This window comes from Cibotium barometz, chromosome 18, assembly GCF_041138505.1.
Source record: "Cibotium barometz isolate CiBa-2024 chromosome 18, ASM4113850v1, whole genome shotgun sequence".
Lineage (NCBI taxonomy): Eukaryota > Viridiplantae > Streptophyta > Polypodiopsida > Cyatheales > Cibotiaceae > Cibotium > Cibotium barometz.
The window spans coordinates 46,616,173-46,635,040 of record NC_141063.1 but is presented as its reverse complement, the minus strand read 5'-3'; the positions used below and the strand labels follow the sequence as shown (position 1 = coordinate 46,635,040).

Here is an 18,868-nt window from a genome sequence, read left to right as displayed (position 1 = left end):
TAAAACTACGAGGGTAAAAGGTCACCATAGAGCCATAGCCATATCAACGGTTACTAATAATGGGGGTGGTGGAGTGGTGACCTCGATGGTGGTGGCAATGGCGTTTTCTTGCTCACTCCCGATACGAGCTACACAACCTTTACTTTAGCGATGCCATCTTTATCTACGTCAACAACAACAAAATGGGTGAAGATGCGATAGAACATCTGAGAATAACGACAGAGGGCCATAATCTTTGGAGAAAGATGCTAGCGGATGAGCCCATCGATGAAGATTGGAAGAGCTATCGGCACTTGGCGGAGTTACGGGTACATTGCCGAAGAGAAGGAGGAGCCCCTCCAAGAGGAGTTGAAGAATAGAGTAGCCCATAAAAGCGCATAGGCATAGGAACCCTAGGTAGTTATGGTTTGTTATCATTTGTAAACAATTTTTGATTGTTGTAGCCCTTATAAGTACGTAGCTGTCTTTAGCCCGAGAGGATGATGTACAAACCTTTCTAGAATAAAGTGGTCTTTCAACTATAATTTGCATTGTCTTTTTTATTAATTGCTTTGTTAAATTTCTTATTTTTGTTGTTTTGAGTAAACATTATGTTATCCAAATGAAATTTATCTTCTCAAATAATTATGCCATGACCTTAATAATAGTTATAAAATTATTAACCTCAATAATTTTACACTGTTCAATATTTTTATGAAATAGTACGCAAAGCATACTAGATATCTTTCCTAGAATGAAATTATCTTGTATGTATACTTGTGTACGTTATTCACCTTGTCACTTGTACTTGCATGCAATGATACGAAGTCACATGCAAAGGCTTCAAATGACATACAATCACATGTAAAGGCATGCAATGACATGCAACACTATACAAAGGGCAAGTAGTACCATGCAATGACATACACATGTAATAACATCCAAATGCCATGCCATGCCATGACATGCACTGCAATGTATTGTAATGGCACATACATGCATTGATATGTAAAGGCATGTAAAGATGAGGGGTGTGTGTGTGTGTGTGAGAGAGAGAGAGAGAGAGAGAGAGAGAGAGAGATGAGGTGAAGAGAGACAAGGGAACAAAGGGAGGGAGAAGGGTGGTTGAAGATGAGCGAGAGAGAGGAAAGAAGAGATTATGCATAGGGAGGGTGGGAGAGAGAGAGAGAGAGAGGGAGGGAGGGAGAGGGAAATGAAGGAGAGAGAGAGAGAGAGAGGGTGGGAGAAGGAGAGAGGGAGGGTGGGAGAGTGAAAGGGAGAGAGGGAGAGGGAAATGAAGAGGAGAGAGAGAGAGAGAGAGAGAGAGGGTGGGGGAGGAAGGGAGAGGGAAAGAGAAAGGGAAGAGGGTGGGAGAGAGAGAGAGAGAGGGAAGAGGGGGGAAGAGGGAGAGATAGGGAAAAAGAGAGAGTCACAAGGAGGGTGGGAAAGGGAGAAAGGGTGAGAGAGAGGGAGAGATTATGCATAGGGAGAGTGGGAGAGGAAGAGGGCAAGGAAGGAGAGAGGGAAGATGGTAGCAAAGGAAGAGGAAGGGAGAGAGAGAGAGAGAGAGAGAGAGGGAAGCGAGGGGGAAAGGGAGATAGGGGGAGAAAGGAAGAGAGAGAGGAGAGAGAGAGATAGAGAGAGAGAGAGAGATAGATAGATAGAGAGAGAGAGAGAGAAGGGAGGAGCTAAGTTGGGCTAGAGGGGAGAAAGTGGGCTGGGCTAGTTGGAGGAGATGGGAGGAGGTAGTGGTGGAGGGACTGGAGAGAGAATGTCCACATTCTTAGTTGCTAGCAAAAGCTCCCTTCGCCAAGCTCCCTCAAAAACCACACTCATTAAAAGAAAGAATAATGGTTTTTGCCCTTGGAAATAAAATGCAAAAATAATGTATAGAATCTTTTGCTACAAGAAAAGAGACCTGTTACTCCATAAAAGGTTAATCCATCATGGCTTGCACAAGGTTGAGCAACATGTCTAATCTTATTATTTGAATACAAAACTATTTAGTCAATATAAATTACACGTAGGTCATGATTGTGACATGCCTAATGGAGACAAGGCATCAAAAAATTTGAAGGTGAAACCTAATTACAAGTTTTTTCATGTTTTGTCTTTACATTTTATGTTGTGGCATCATTGAACCCAGTGAGAAGTTGCGGCTATTTTTGGACATGGTGTTTTTCTCGAAGTCACAATATGCACTTTTAATATCTAAGAGTGTATGCACTTTTAATAACTAAGAGTGTATATATAAGAGTACTTTTCTACAAGAAAGTGAATAGATTTTCAAAAGATCGCAACAACATAGGAGAGGGGCTTCGAAACCTATGACCTAGAAAAAGCATGGCACATTACCAAACAAGTAATAATGGTAAACATTCAAACCAATGAATAATACAAATATGGTGAAGACGGTATAACTAACGACAAGTTTTATTGGTGTACTTTAGTATTTGCTCAAGTGATCAACTCTTTTACTATCAAGCATGCATGAAACAACATACCCTTTTACAAAAATTGGGCTTTGGCTTGCTCAACTAAAGAGGTGTTGAAAAAACACATTTAAAAACACTGACATGACACCACTCTTAAACAAGAAAAAGGCATGGGACGAGCTTTCAACACTAGAGGAAAGAAAATATAATCTTGGAAACTTTAACGTTTTGGCATTTAGTATGGTGAATTGTATTATTATTTAAGCACATGAATACTTGTCAACAAGTGTAAATGAATGCCGGCATAATAAACTATTAACTCTTGCTCCTTAGCCTAGCAGTGGGGTATTCAAAGTTCGGTTTGCGGAGGTGAACGGTTCGATACATGTGGGCTTATCTTTGTAGGCAACGGGGGGAGGGCCAATTGAAGTGTGCGAGTAAAATCTCGCAAAATAAGCAACTCTATTGACAAGAAAGATGAAACAATAGTGGAGCAGGTTTTTTTCGTCATGGAGTTGATGTTCACACGTTGAACAACTCTATCTTTGTAGGCAACGTGGGGAGGGCCAATTGAAGTGCGCCCCCTTTAGCACACACGGCCCCTTTTTCTACCTCTCTCTAAACTTCTCTTTCTTGCTCTCCCATACTTCTTCTCTCTAAGCCCTCCCCCTCCCCCCCTCTCTCTCTCTCTCTCACACACACATACACCCCCTCCCCCCCTCTCTCTCTCTCTCTCACACACACATACACCCCAAGAGGAGTAGTAACATTTCTCTACCCGTGAATGTAAAAAAAAAATAAAAAACGAGGGTGCGACTATCTATTAGTAGCTAGTTCAATTCATATCTTAGTGCGAGTGGGAATGACGTGGCGAGCTGTCATCCTCGCTGGACTGGTGTAAAGGCGCTCGTTGTGTGTGTGAAGGGGGCCGTTGGGAAGGGTCTAACAAGCCAGACTGCCATAGCCTGTGGCTTGTTCTTGCTGGATCCACCACAATAGCTTCACCCCTTTAGAACCGTCGCCCTCTTCAGCTTTTAAAACAAGTGGGCCTTCTTCGTTGACAGAAAATCAAGCTTCTTCGCTTCCTGTGTGTGCAGGCAAGGTACAGAGATTAGGGTTTCTGAAGGTCTTACCTGGGTTTCTCGTTGTTCTGATCTGATCTGAATTATTCTGTCGGACGCTTTGCAAAATGCTTGTACTCACTTGATTGTGAAGGGGAAAGTGGAGCCCTTCTGCCGAAATGCCTTGGTGTGCACGAAGCTGTGGAGGATCCATCTAGGGTTAGTTCTGTTCGATCTCACAGAAAGCCATTGAGGATGGACATAACACCAACCCCCCAGCTGAGCAACGTGTTCAGAGGGGGACCTGATTCTGCCACCATCGCGAATGGCAAACGACTCTACCAAGTCTGGAAGGGCAGCAATGTAAGTCTTCTCAAGACTCAATTGAAATTTTATTTTCCCAATTTATTTTTTATGGCATCTTGTTCGCATTTGCTGTAATTTTAGGGTCTTTTTGTAAGAGTATTTTGTGTTTTTGGGAAAAAGAGAGAGAAAAAAGGAAAGTAACGAATTTTATCCACTGGAATCATGAAGAAACACATGAACTGACCACAAAATCAATAAAGACTTTGTGGATTGTTAATTTAGTGCAGATGATATGAGGAAGGACAAAGTAGCCAGGGTTTATTTTTTATTTTTTATGTTTGGAAGGGGCGGGACGATATATTTTTTGCAATTTTTATCTGAGCAGCTGCAGTGTCTGATTGCAAACCTGCACAGCTTGATATCTTTTTGGTCAGAGCTGAATTTGTCAAGGGTTTAAGACATCATCATTGTCACAACTGTGAATTGTAAACACAATTTAGGTGATAGGAGAATAATGACAATGTTCTTATCGAGAAAATGCTCATAGCTTTTACTCACTCTGATAGAGAAAGCATTTTGTGATCTGTATTAGTGTGCTTTTTCATACCTGTAAGAAAGAAATGTACTTTCCTAATTGCCAGACTGAAACGCAGGATACAATGTTCAGGTGGCTGTCGAGGTTTTTTTTCAGTGGTCCATCCGAATAATGCAAGCTCTAACTTCAAAGTAGATTAGAAAGCAAGCCATCACCAGTATTAAACAGCCTTCAGCACATTTTGCACTATCTACATGAAAGCACGAAACATCTTCGAATATAGTTTAAACAGCATGAATGGCAGCAGCCAACCAAGGAAACACAGGAAGACCTGTCACGAGATGAGTTTTCAGATTTGTCAGACCAATATCAGATTCTACCTGTGCATTGGCTGGGGACTTGTATGCGAGTTACATGGTTCTTTGTCCAGATATGCGTAAGATATTTCAGATGGATTGGCTGGGACCAGTGTATGAGTGTTGCGAGCCTGACACTAACCACATGGTTAGTGGGGCCTAATCTGGGGTTAGGGGACCCTGAGGATTAGTGCATCAGGCTGTGTTTACTTGGGTTAAGGTTTATTAATGTTATCCCATAAGTTATAGCTACTTATGATCAACGACTATTTGTTGGTTGACTGAGGCTATATCAGTGGGGTGAGCCTATTGTGTGGGCAACCGTATTGTTTTGTATGGATGACGGGAGGCATATGGCTAGACCTGGGATGTGGCTATTTATGATCAACGACTATTTGTAGGTTGACTGAGGCTATATAAGCGGGGTGAGCCCTAGATTAGGCCCCACTAAGCACATGGTCAGTGGTGCCTACTCTGGGGTTAGGGGCCTTGAGGATTAGTGCATCAGGCTGTGTTTACTTGGGTTAAGGTTTATTAGTGTTATCCCATAAGTTATAGCTATTTATGATCAATGACTATTTGTAGGTTGATTGAGGCTATATAAGTGCGGTGAGCCTATTGTGTGGACAACCTTATTGTTTTGTATGGATGGCGGTTGGCCTGTGCCTAGACTTGGGATGTGGTTCATGGATGTCTTAGCCCAAGGGGCTCAGGGATGGTGTCCGGACGCGGACCTATGGTTGGAATGTGAGCTAGCCTGCACCCCTTCTATTTGGTACTAATCTTGTTGCTTGTGTTTAGGGAGATCTTGGGGGGATCTTACAGATGGTATCATAGCAAACCTAAACACAGGAGAGAGAAAAAGCAAGGTTTGCATATCTTACACATGGTTGCAAGTATGTTGAGAATCCCAGGTATCGTTCTTGTGGAATTGCTAGGGTAACTCCAAAAAGCACCATACCTTTTCAACTGAGATCAAAACCCTAGCAATTCCACGATCTTACAGATGGTATCATAGCAAACCTAAACACAGGAGAGAGAAAAAGCAAGGTTTGCATGTCTTACACATGGTTGCAAGTATGTTGAGAATCCGAGGTATCGTTCTTGTGGAATTGCTAGGGTTTTGATCTCGGTTGAGAATCCCAGGTATCGTTCTTGTGGAATTGCTAGGGTTTTGATCTCAGTTGAAAAGGTATGGTGCTTTTTGGAGTTATCTATCATGCATGTTTGAATCGTGTGGTCTGAAGTTAGGAAGGAGAGTGACATTGCGTGAGAGAGGGTGTATGTAGGAGACGTGTGTGTAGCCATGGTTTAGTCGCATGTGGGAACATTAAGTGCAAAAGCCTATAGGCCTGGTGTGTGGGTGTGCATAGCAAGAGAGGGATAGGGGTTGTATGAGTCGCCTATGGACTGTATGCAAAGAAGGGCTTGCCTCTTATGTGCTTGGTTACCATTGTAGGAGGCTAGCACGCATAAGGCTTTACATCTCTTACCTAGGCAAAGAGGCACACACATGAACCAGCGAGCTGATTCAGGAGCAACAGAACCAAGCGCATCCAGCCTGCACACGCAGCCAGAACAGGCCATATTGTACGGTCCATGTGGCAGCCGTACAACAAATGTGCAACAGGGGCGGTAGTGAGTTCAGGGCTCTTGTATGGAGAAGAAAAAGCATGTGCATGAAAAAAGAAAAGCATAAGCACCATTTATTTATCAAAAACGTTTTTAGGCACTTTTGAATTTTTTGGGTTTAAAAAAAGCATGCACATGCTGGATATTCTTAAAAAAATGTGATAAAGCAAGGGAAAAGTTGATGCAGGATTAAAAAAAAAGCATAAAGCCCCTATTTTTGGTCAGAACATTTTTTATATATAAAAGGCACTTGCGTGTTTTTTTTGAAAAATGTGCAAGGGCAGATCTCTTATTAGAAAATGTGGGCAAAACTTTGGGAAGAGATGCTTACGAGAGCTTTAGATCTCTTGCAATGGGTAGTTTTGAACTTGTGTTCTTCCGTGATACCTAGTTCTGTGGCTCTTGTTTCACGCTAGAGCTTTATGCGGGTGACGAGGGAGCAACACAAGAGTGAGGATTCTTGGTTGAACCGAGGGATTATTCACTCCTTTCCCAGGTAATGAAAAGTACAGATTGTACAAGGGTTTGTCATAGGGCTGAGGGAAGGCACTCACCGGATGGAGGAAGATTGTGCAAGGGCTGAATTTAAGGCTCAGTTCTAGGCTGAATGATGTGATGGCAAGACTTGCAGATTTGAGCATGTTGATGTGGGATGGATGTATCTTCTGATACTTATTTTGTGACCAGCACAATGCAAGGAGGGAACATGTTGTGTGGATCCTTGTGATTGTATGCTACCTGGTGGATACAGATACAACTATGATGAGGAGAATGATTGATAGCGTGACTTTGGATGTCCAGACTTTGGAGTTGAGTGCTACCGACTAGTGGAAAGTGACTATTTTTTAGTTGCTATGATTTTCTTGTACGATCATTGATCTTGCGTATTTTGACATGACCAATTAGAGCCTTGGTTTACCAATCGGCTTCTAATGATCTTATCTGTTTTACAAAGGGGTCATGGAGGAGATTGGGCACATTTTTTTAATTGTAATGCATGGTACAAGACGCATGTGATTCGATACACTGATGAGATTTCTCTATGTACACATGAGATAGCTTTACATTATCAACATGTGGAGGAGTGCAAGTTGATTTTCCTTGAGGTCTTCTTGTTTTACAGGTACTTATTTGGTAATTCCGAATGTGTAAGCTAAGGTCTTGCAAATAGATATCCCTTCCCGCAATCGGATGAGCATGGACGAACCATGTGATGTGGTTGGTCTAACGATTATGCCGGGTGTTGTATAGTTGAGGAGGATGGTGTCTTTATGACAGAGTGGTGATTACTTGATTTCTAGGATACCTTTGGCTCATGTATATGTCTTAGCCTAGGAATTCCCACTTGTGGACACTCTGGTGTTATAATCACCAACCCAATCCGAATCACTATAACTTGTAAGTAAGTAAATGACAATCACCTCCGCGGGATAAAACAATCCAAGATCCTGGTTGTCTGTGTAAGTACCAAAACACTTGCTTCACAGCTTGCCAATGTTTTGACCCTAAGTTGTGCATAAACTTACTCAACTGAGACATCCCATATTGTATGTTTGGCCTTTTATTATACAAATATATGAGGCAACCCACAGCTTGGTTGTAATATGTGCTATCAAAAGGCTCTCTTTCATCATACATGCTCAGCCTAAGTTTGGGTTCTATTGGAGTAGAAATTGAAAGAAAGTGAAGCAAATAGAAAACACAGATGTAGGCCTAGGTACAAGACCCATAAATGTTGGAAATTGATGTTTATTGGCTGAAAAACTAAGCACGAGGGAAGCCCATAGGCGCTGTACAATTGTAAGAAGCAGAAGCAGCTGCTAATGACCTTAACAAGATGCAAAAGAATGAGATGAAATGGGGGAAAGGGGGGTCAGGTCGCGAGAGTGCTGGTTGGTGAGCAGGCAGGCCAACGGTAGACCAGAAGCATAAAATGCTAAAAAATGCCTAAAAATGACAGAAAAATGCTGAATAATACCTGCTAAAATATGCCAATGCAAGGTCTCATAAAATGACCAGTACAAGCATGAAATGGTGATGTAGACCTTGTGGAGATGATATAATCCAACAGAAGTAGGCTTGCAAAGGTGAAATTTAAACCTTTCCAACAACCCCTTCAAAGCTCTCAATGGGGCACAAATGCTATATCCGTAAAGATTCAAGGGGTGCTACTTTTCCAGAGACTTGTGTTAATCCCGTGTGTGTATATCTGCCTACTGGATGTACTTGGACTGAAGTAGTAGCACAATGATCTCATCTGTCTGCATAAATTGTATGCCCAAATAAAAGTGCAATAGCCCGAGATCTAACATCTCAAATGGGGCCTCCAAATCATCCTTGAATGTTGCATTTTTATCCTCATTTGTCCTAGTGAGTATCACGTCATCCAGATTCCACATAGAGGATGACCACGATCAAATCCTCTTCATCCGCCTTGACATAGAGGGTACTTAGTTGGACTTTTTTGATAACCTCGGCTAGTCAAATAACCATGTATCTGTCAAAATGCACAGCCGAAATGAAGACAACTGTTTGTAGAGAGTAAAACGCAGATGAATGAGAGAGAGAGAGAGAGAGAGAGAGAGAGAGAGAGAGAGAGAGAGAGAGAAATGAAATGAAATGATATATTAACGTCTTCAGAAGGCCAAAATGACCTATGAGACCAAAAAGATTACAACAATTGGTGGACATCTGGGAGGAAAACTCCAGCAACAAAGGTAAGCATCATACACATCACTATCCAAAGATGTCTCTCATCGGTCGATGGCAGATATCCTCAATGTCCTCCATGGTGAATACTGTGACTGGACGTCTCCCATGCCGTGCTAGTATGGTCCTGATCCTCTGTTGTAGTCTCCGCCGGTGTCGAGATGGGCCTCTCATCTTGGGGCGCTTGGATCTCTGGTCGAAAGAAGTCTGTAATCTGCCTCTGTAGGTGTCTCTCCCTCTCTGATCCCCTCCCTCTCAGGAGACCCTCTCTATGTCTACGTAGCTCCAGCAAGTACAATCCGAGGCATCTCTGATACTGGTATCTCATGACTCTAGAAAGTGGTCCGAAGCCCTCTCTGAACAGGCAGTGAAAGCGGCCTCGTATCTTATAATATACTGGACAGTGACATATGTAATGTAACTCTGTCTCTGGCTCCATCTGGCACAGCTGACAAATCCTGGCCTCAGCTGGTACTCCTCTGAATCTGCCAGTCTCAATCTCTAGCTGGTGTGAGGATGTGCGCATCTGACCAATAGCACACCGTACCCCATGAGAAAGATGAGTATCCATGTAGCTGGGTCTAATCACAAACCCATCCTCCGTGAGCTGGAGAAGATGATCTCTATAGAAAGCCATCTTCGTACCAAGCTCGTGTGTCGGCTGTATCCATGTCCTCCTAGTGTCCAGCTAAGTCAAGTCCTGCCTGATAAGTCTGGTAATCTCTGCCCGTGTGAGAGAGAGGGAGGGTGCATCCAGGGAGTACTGAAATGGAGGTAGCCTGTCCATATTAAAGCCATGCAGCTGGAACCAAGCTGTCATCTGTGCATACCAACATGATCTGGAGGTAGCCTGTCCATACTAAAGCCATGCAGTTGGAACCAAGCTGTCATCTGCGCATACCAACATGATCCGTCTCCCTGTGATGCCAACTGTCGTGAAGACTCCAGGGCTAAGCGAGCATATCTGTCTCTAGGGAGAGCCCAAGTGCTATGTATAAAGGAGACTGATCGAGTGAGTGCCTCTACTATATAGATAGATAGATATATATATATATATATATATATATATATATATATATAGAAGAGAGAGAGAGAGAGAGAGAGAGAGAGAGAGAGAGAGAGAGAGAGTTATATTAACGTCCACGGGAGGCCGAATCCGACCTATGAGACAGTTGTTTGCTTCATCACTGCTATTTTCTCATTGTTGTCCATATAGGAGACTTTTGCCTGTGTACCCTTTACTATAATAGAGATAGGGTCTCCTAAGTCCACGAAGGGGACTACTTTGCTCAGTTGTGCTGTAAGTACATCTGTATCTAATATGTAGTCTTCTCGAAGCTCTTGAGCTATGTCTGCCCTATCCCAGCCTTGAGGAAGACCACCGACTTTGATTACCTTTTTGTTACTTTCCATTCGTTCCTTTTCTTTGACTGCTGATATGACTTCTTTAACAAAATCTTGTGAGTTAACTGAATTTACCTTTGAAACATGGTTTGTCGTTTCTGTTTGTAGTGTTGTAGGTATGGGTCCTTCTCGTGCTTCCTCTTGCTTCGTCTTCATGGCTTGCACTTGCACTTTCAGTTTGTTGATTTGTTCATCTTTCTTGATAGTCTCGTGTTTCAGTGCTGCTAATTTTCCCTGGAGTTTCTTCAGTTCTTGCATGAGGTAGGCTTCCCATGTTGTCGGCTTGCTCACGGGTGGAGGAATGGGCGGTAATCGTGAAGCGGTGATTGAGGCAAAAGACTTCTTACTTCCCATGTGTTGCTGCTCTGATAAAGGAGAGGGCTGTTGGTGGAACAAGTCCCCCCTCAAGGGTACCCTCTCCCCTTTGGGGGAGACTCAGAAAATGCGACCTACAAGATGCTCAGCTACAGGTTTCACCCAGTCGCCCCCCCCCCCTTTTCAGTCTCCGCCCATTTCGCATTTCGCTCTTCATCCGTCTCTGCCCGGCTCCTTTCCCCACGCAAAACCTTTCCCCACCCACCCTTGCTCAGGCCCCCAAGGCAGCAACATAACTCTCCCCTGCACCTGTAGCTGAGCATCTTGTAGGTTGCATTTTTTGAGTCTCCCTCGAAGGGGAGAGGGTACCCTTGAGGGGAGACTCGTTCCACCAACAGCCCTCTCCTTTATCAGCAGCAACACATGGGAAGTAAGAAGTCTTTTGCCTCAGTCACCGCTTCACGATTACCGCCTATTCCTCCACCCGTGAGCAAGCCGACAACATGGGAAGCCTACCTCATGCAAGAACTGAAGAAACTCCAGGGAGAATTAGTAGCATTGAAACACGAGACTATCAAGAAAGATGAACAAATCAATGAACTGAAAGTGCAAGTGCAAGCCATGAAGACGAAGCAAGAGGAAGTACGAGAAGGGTCCATACCTACAACACTACAAAGAGAAATGACAAACCATGTTTCAAAGGTAAATCCAGTTAACTCACAAGATTTTGTTAAAGAAGTCATATCAGCAGTCAAAGAAAAGGAACGAATGGAAAGTAACAAAAAGGTAATCAGAGTCGGTGGTCTTCCTCAAGGCTGGGATAGGGCAGACATAGCTCAAGAGCTTCGAGAAGACTACATATTAGATACAGATGTACTTACAGCACAACTGAGCAAAGTAGTCCCCTTCGTGGACTTAGGAGACCCTATCTCTATTATAGTAAAGGGTACACAGGCAAAAGTCTCCTATATGGACAACAATGAGAAAATAGCATTGATGAAGCAAACAAGGTCTCTCCAAGGGACAAAGGTATGGATAGCTGATGAACTCACCCCGCTACAACTCAAGAACAGATCGACAGAGCTGAATAAAGTTAAAGAAGCCAGAAAGAATGGCAAATGGGCAATATACAGAGGAGGACAAGCAATCATTAAAGAATTCCGTACCCCACCCCCCTCAAGAGCAAATCCATCCATGGATGAAATATAGCTATTTTTTTTATTTTGAACCTCAATTTCGAACTAGATGCAATAGAACCCATTGTAATTTAAACTCTTAAGAGTTCATTTTGAGTTATTTTTTTTTCAGTTTTATGCCTCTCTGGCATCGATATCCAGAGTGGAATGTAAATGGATGTACCTGATCTGTCCCATAGGTCGGATTTGGCCTCCCGTGGACGTTAATATACCTCTCTCTCTCTCTCTCTCTCTCTCTCTCTCTCTCCCTCTCCCTATCGCAAAATTGAAACTAAAGGTTGTACAGTATTAGTAAGTGCTTTAATGTTCATTGATGAATCTTCAAACTTCATATTTCAAAATTTCGTAAGTAAACTATAAATTTTGTATATATATATATATCAAGGGTAGCATTCACTACGTTTGGAATCTTTTTAGCACGTTTTCCGAATGTACTAAACATATCGTTCACTATGTTTGGAACCACCTTGGCACACATGATTGCCTCCATCCAGAAGAGGCAAACCCTTGCCCTTGGCCATAGATTTGGCCATCTCCATCAAGGACTCGTTCTTTCTTTCTGCAACACCATTTTGTTGTGGTGTGTATGGCATGGTACACTTGTTAGAATTTGTGCATCTTAGTGTATTTGGGCATTCTCTATTTTATGCCTATTTTAGGAAGTTGTGAGCAGTCGGCCAGCTCCCTCACTGCACTATAGAAGGGGCTTCTCATATTCACTTGTTGTCAGTCCAATCCAAGCATAGTGTGTCATGTGCACACTGTGTATCTACCGTGTGCTACACGCACGTAAGACTAGTTTCGAGGCTTGGGGAAGCTTGGAACTAGGCAGGCTGATTGACGAGGTGAGTTAGGGATAAACTAACGGGCGGGCACCCAAGTATGGACGGGCGGGCGCCCAAGTGTGGATGCCCGATGACCGGCCAAGAGCCTATAAAAGGGTGGCCAAGGTTAGTTATTGGGATATATAGAGTCGCGAGTTTGTGAGAGCTCTATGGTCTTGGAGCCTGGATCTAGTGCAGACGTGCACCTGCTTTGCGCAGCCGAGGCCGGCAGCAGTCTCGAGGCAGCTTCGTGGCGGTATGGGACGTCGCGAGGAGGAGATTGGTCGGTACGTTATCCTAGTTAGCTCAGCTCGTGGCTCGGTGGGGACAACCAAGATTGTGGGCTCGCCTACGGCTGTCATGGTTGGGAGGTGAGTCAGGGCTGCACCCCCTTGCTTGTTTGTTTGTTCGTTTGTTTACAGGATTCGAGTTTCGAACCAAGATCGATCACGATGGGATTCGTGGGGTTTTGACAGTGGTATAAGAGCATATCTCGTGAACGAGCAAGTCGGTAGGTAGAGAAGAAGAGGTCGAAGAAAGGTATGGGTTAAAAAACTTGCTGTTTTTTCTGTGCATACTGCAGATTTCAGAATAGTATGTGTTTTCCTTCATCAAAGAAACCCATGTTGATGGGAGGTGGTAGTCTAAGTAGGGTCGTTGATTTGCATGAAGAAGAGGCCTGAATCGGTTGTGCAGTCACATGTACTGTAGAGAGAAAAGGAAAAAAAGCACGTTGCTTTTCGTTGAATGTTTGAGAGAGAGATCGGTTGTGAGAAGAGGCGCTGAAGGCTGGCGTGTTTGTGAGCTGACGGGTGTTGCTGGCGTTGGGCTACAGTCGGCTGAAGGCACCTTAGGCCTGCCAAGCCAGACGGCCAGGCAGCCAAGCCATGTAGGCACCCAGGCTAGGCACGGCGCCAGGCCATGCAAGGCGGGCTGATGCCCAGACCACGCACAGCAGGCTGGCGCCCAGGCCACGTTTACACAGGCTGGCGCTGGCAGATCCGGCGGTTCAGGTGGCCATGGTGACGTCCGCAGACAGCCAACCGGCGGCGGCCAATCCAGGAGGGAAGCGAAAAAAAAACAAACAAGGAAAGCACTCGTTTATTTTTGGGCTTTCGTTTTTTTTTAAGTTTAATTTTTTTTATAAAAATTTAAAAGTCATCCCCTCTCCAAGGTTTAAAAGTGTTTATTTTTTATTTTAAAAGAAAATAGAATATATATATTCATATATATATATATATATATATATATATATATATTCAAGAAAAAAAAACACAAAAGCAAAGGCAAAAGCCAAAAGCCAAAGTTAGCTTTTGAGGGCTTTTAGTTTTTTTGGAAACCTTTATAAACCCCCTCAAGTGGGCTTCTTGCCACACATCTCTCAAGTTTTCAAGCTCTCAAGCTCTCAAGTTCGCTCGCACTTTCATTGTGCAAAGATCGAATTTTCTCTCCATGTACCCTCTTCACGATGTCGACCCAAGAATCAGAGTTGGAGCCCCTTGTGGAACGCGAAGGCTTGCCGGCTACGGAAGGTACCGATGCCGATCTTTTTGACGATTTTGTGTCAAAATCAGATTTTCAAGAGTTCAAAGTAGCTCTTGAAGCTTCTTCGACGGAACGTCAGGCATAAATCGCAGCCCAGATGCAAGCTTTGCATAACTCCATCGCTCTATCGATCACTACCCTCTCTACTTTCTCGGGTATGGATACCTTGGCTTCAGCTTTAGGCTCCGATATTACTTCGGAACCGTTTGGGGGCGAGCAAAAGCAGCGAACCAAGGAGATAGTGGACACTTGGCTACATAAGTGGCAAGTTCACTTTCAGTTTCATCCATATGATGATGGAAAGAAGATCCAGTTAGCAGCAGGTTTCCTGTCCGGCAAAGCTTTGCTTTGGTGGAAGGAACTCAACCCTAAGCGAACGACTTGGGCACAATTTGAAGACGTTTTCAAGAAAGAATTCCTCAAGAAAGAGGATGATTACGATGTTGTTGCTCGGTTTTCATGACCTCGCACCACCTCACTTATGAGGTCTACCTCCAGAAGTTTCGTGACTTGCAGATGAAAGCTACAAAGATGGATCCCACTACTCTTTTGGGGTTTTTCGTAGCTCGTTTACCAGATTTGTACCGATTACAGATTAAAAATAATAAATGTAAAACATTGGACAAGGCCATTCATTCAGCTCGTATCTATGATGATACGATGGTCTCTTCCAAGTCGAAACCCGTTACCGAGCAGGGGAACAAGCATAAAAGAAAGTTCTCCACACCTATGGCTAACACGACTGAAGGCAAGTCTTCGGACCAACCTTCGAAGAATTCAAGTTCGACACCAGCGAAGAAGAAACGACTCCTTAGGGCTTTAAAGCTCAAGAAGGAAGGACGTTGTTTTATCTGCGAAGAAAAAGGACACATGCGTAACGAGTGCCCGAAGCAAAAGGGTACCAAGACAAACGCAGGACCCAAGTCAAAGGCAGCTAACCAGTTGTCTTTGACAGGTACGTCAATTACTGTACTTTCTCGCCTTAGTACTTGTTTTGATTGTCTGTTCAATTCTAAGGTATTTGGCTTGCATGATCTTCTCCGAGTGTATGGAGAAGTGAATGGCCATAAGATTCACATTCTTTTAGACCCTGGCAGTTCGCATAATTTTGTTACCTACAAACTTGTGCAGAAATTGAGTCTTGATACGACACTCAGCGACCATACCTATGAGGTACGTCTACCTGCGGGAAGGCAAGTTTGGGATCGCAAGGTGGAGATGCTTCTAATCCAGATTCAGGACTACAAAGATACTCTGGAATGCTATGTTATGCATCTGGAAAATGTAGACTTGTTATTAGGGATTGAGTGGTTTAAGACTCTTGACGTCCAGATAGATTGGTCTAGTCATATTTTTTCTTTTCAGCATAGGGACACCAAGTATAGTATTTTAGGTGATTGTATTCATCCCTCTCAGGGACCTCTTGTAAATACAATTGATTTTGGAAATATAATGAATTCTTCTTTGTATACCGCTTTCCATTGTGTATTGATTCCACTTTCTTCTTTTCTCATCCCTTCAACTGCCATCGGATTTACCACCTGAACGGGCAGTAGATCAACGTATTGACTTGATCCCTGGTGCTCATCCTGTCAGTATTCCACCTTATAGAATGAGCCAAGCTGAGGAAGATGAGTTGGCTAAACAACTCGAAGATTATTTGAGGATGGGCCAGATCCGTCCAAGTAAATCACCTTGGGGTGCATCTGTGTTGCGTAGGAGAAAGAAGGACAATACTTGGAGAATGTGTATAGATTACAAGAGATTGAACAAGCTGAAAATTAAGAACCGTTATCCTCTCCCTAGATCAGATGACCTGATTGACCGGTTAGCAGGAGCGAAATATTTCACGAAGATAGATTTACGTACTGGCTATCACCAGATACGTATTCATGAAAGGCATGTCGAAAGAACCGCCTTTCGGACTAGGTATGGCCATTACCAGTTTCTCGTATTATCTTTTGGGTTAACCAATGCTCCGGCCACTTTCCAGCAAATGATGAACGATCTTTTTCGTGAACATTTAGGAAAATTTGTGGTGGTGTTCTTGGATGATATTTTGATTTATAGTCGTACTCTTGAGGATCATGTCAGACACCTCACGATTGTCTTATCTATTTTAAGACAGAATCGACTATATGCTAAGTTGAGTAAATGTGAGTTCTTTATGATCGACATCATTTACTTGGGACACAAGATCACTTGAGATGGATTGAGCATTGACTATGACCGAGTTCAGAAGGTTCTAGACTGGCCTATACCACGAACAGTGAAACATCTTCGTTCTTTTCTCGGTTTTGTTGTTTTTCTTCGGAAATCTGTACGGGAGTACTCTCAGCTCACACTACCGATGACCGACTTATTGAAAGGTTGTGGACGTAAGTCAAATCAGCCTATCACTTGGAATAACGATTTGGATATGGCCTTATGGCCTTCAGACTTTTGAAAGATAAAGTCAAGGAAGCACCTATCTTAGCATTGCCTGATCCTAGTCGGCCTTATGTTCTTGAAACTGATGCCATTGACTATGCTATCGGGGCTGCTTTATTTCAAGATGGTAGACTGGTTGCTTTTGAAAGTAAAAAGCTAGACGACACTCAATCTCGTTGGCCAACCCTTGAGAAGGAGCTTTATGCTGTGATTCATGCTCTCAAGATTTGGAGACATTATTTATATGGCTCCAAGTTTGTGGTATGGACTGATCATCAGTCAATCAAGTATGTGTGTGATGTGGATGATTTGAGAGGCAGGAAAGCTCGTTGGGTGGAGTTAATGCAAGATTTTGATTTTGAGATCCGTTATCGGAAAGGGTCCATGAATAGTATTGTAGATGCGCTTAGTCGGATTAGAGAGGTGAATACTTTGTCGTTCATCGAGATTTCTGCTGACTTATTTCAGTCATTGAGAGGGCTTTGCAAGACTGATAGTTACTTTGGTCCATTTTGGCAGAAGATCCAGGACAGGAGCTCATTGATTGACCAAGACTCGATGACTGAGCAGTCTACTATTCAGGTTGCAGGAGGCCAGTGGGGATGATTCGGAATGGTTTGCTATTCCGTAATGACAAAATTTGTGTACCACAGATCCCGGACATTAGGTCCAAGATTCTTAAGGAGTGTCACGACATCCCTTCTGTTGGACACCTTGGGGTACACAGGACACTATCGTTAGTGAAACACACTTTTTATTGACCGAAGCTGAAAGGGTATGTAGAAGATTATGTTCTCAAGTGTCAAATTTGTCAGGCAAATAAAGCTGAACGCTTTAGACAGGCTGGGTTGTTGCATCCTTTGCAAATCCGAGTTAATAAATGGGAAAGTATTTCCATGGATTTTATTACCGGATTGCCAAGAACACATCAAGGCCACGATTCTATTTGGGTTGTGGTAGATCGCTTGACAAAAATGGCTAGATTTTTACCAACCCGAAAGACTATTACAGCTACGCAATTAGCACGGCAGTTTATTGAGCAATTGTTTAGACTGTACGGGTTACCGCAGGACATAGTCAGTGATAGGGACTCTAAGTTTACGAGTGATTTTTGGAAACTTGTTTTTGAGAAGTTGGAAACAACTTTGAATTTGAGTTCCTCAGATCATCCTCAATGTGATGGCCAGATTGAAAGAGTGAATCAGATTTTGGAGGATATGCTTCGGGCATATGTATCCAAAAGACAGAGTTCATGGGAGGATTATCTTTCTATGTTAGAATTTGCATATAACAGTACTAAGCATACGAGTATAGGTTTTAGTCCTTTCATGCTTATGTATGGTTTTCAACCTAGATCACCTGTTACAGTAGGATTCTCAGGACTTGAGCATGATGCAGCACGTAATTTTCTGCAAGATATGCAGGAAATGTTACAAGTTGTGAAGGAATCTATTAGAAGTGCTCAAGACCGAGACAGGTTTTATTCTAATAGACATCGTTCACCTAGAGAGTTCTCTGAAGGAACAACAGTGTATTTGCGAGTTTCGAAAGATTCCGAGACTTTACGGACAGGTAGATCTCTGAAATTATCCCCTAGATACTGTGGACCATTTCGTGTTACACGATGGATTGGTTCAGTTGCATATGATTTGGATTTGCCTTCTCATGTGAAAGTTTATCTTGTATTTCATGTCAGTAGACTTAAGGAAGTACTGGGTGGAGCAGATCAGTTAGTTACTCCTCAAGAAATTATAGATGTCGAGGACATGACATTTGTTCCGCACGAACCTGAAAAGATTCTTGGATTTCGTGAACGAAGATTGCGTAATACGCTTATCACGGAATACAAGATCAAGTGGAAGGATCGTGTTGAGCAGGACGCTACATGGGAGACATTGACTACTCTTCAGAGAGATTACCTTGGCTTTTTAGTGAGCTCAGGAGTGAGCTCTTAGAGGAAGGGGAGTATGTCATGTGCACAGTGTGTATCTACCGTGTGCTACACACACGCAAGACTAGTTTCGAGGCTTGGGGAAGCTTGGAACTAGGCAGGCTGATTGACGAGCTGAGTTAGGGATAAACTAACGGGCGGGCACCCAAGTATAGACGGGCGAGCGCCCAAGTGTGGACGCCCGATGACC

The 18,868-nt window shown here is 43.3% G+C and overlaps 1 protein-coding gene across 2 annotated transcripts in view; it reads left to right on the top strand.

Annotated features, from left to right (window-relative positions):
• The first annotated feature begins 3,323 nt into the window (after positions 1-3,323).
• LOC147629405 (putative protein S-acyltransferase 7) overlaps positions 3,324-18,868 on the top strand; it is a 35,733-nt gene continuing 20,188 nt past the window's right edge. The window contains exons 1-2 of one of the 2 annotated variants that reach the window (XM_086812671.1): positions 3,334-3,516; positions 3,630-3,838. In XM_086812671.1, the coding sequence (XP_086668797.1) occupies positions 3,731-3,838 (108 nt within the window). In that variant the 5' untranslated portion in view covers positions 3,334-3,516; positions 3,630-3,730. Of the gene's footprint in view, positions 3,839-18,868 lie in introns of both variants that reach the window. The other variant, XM_086812672.1, reaches the window with a different exon arrangement.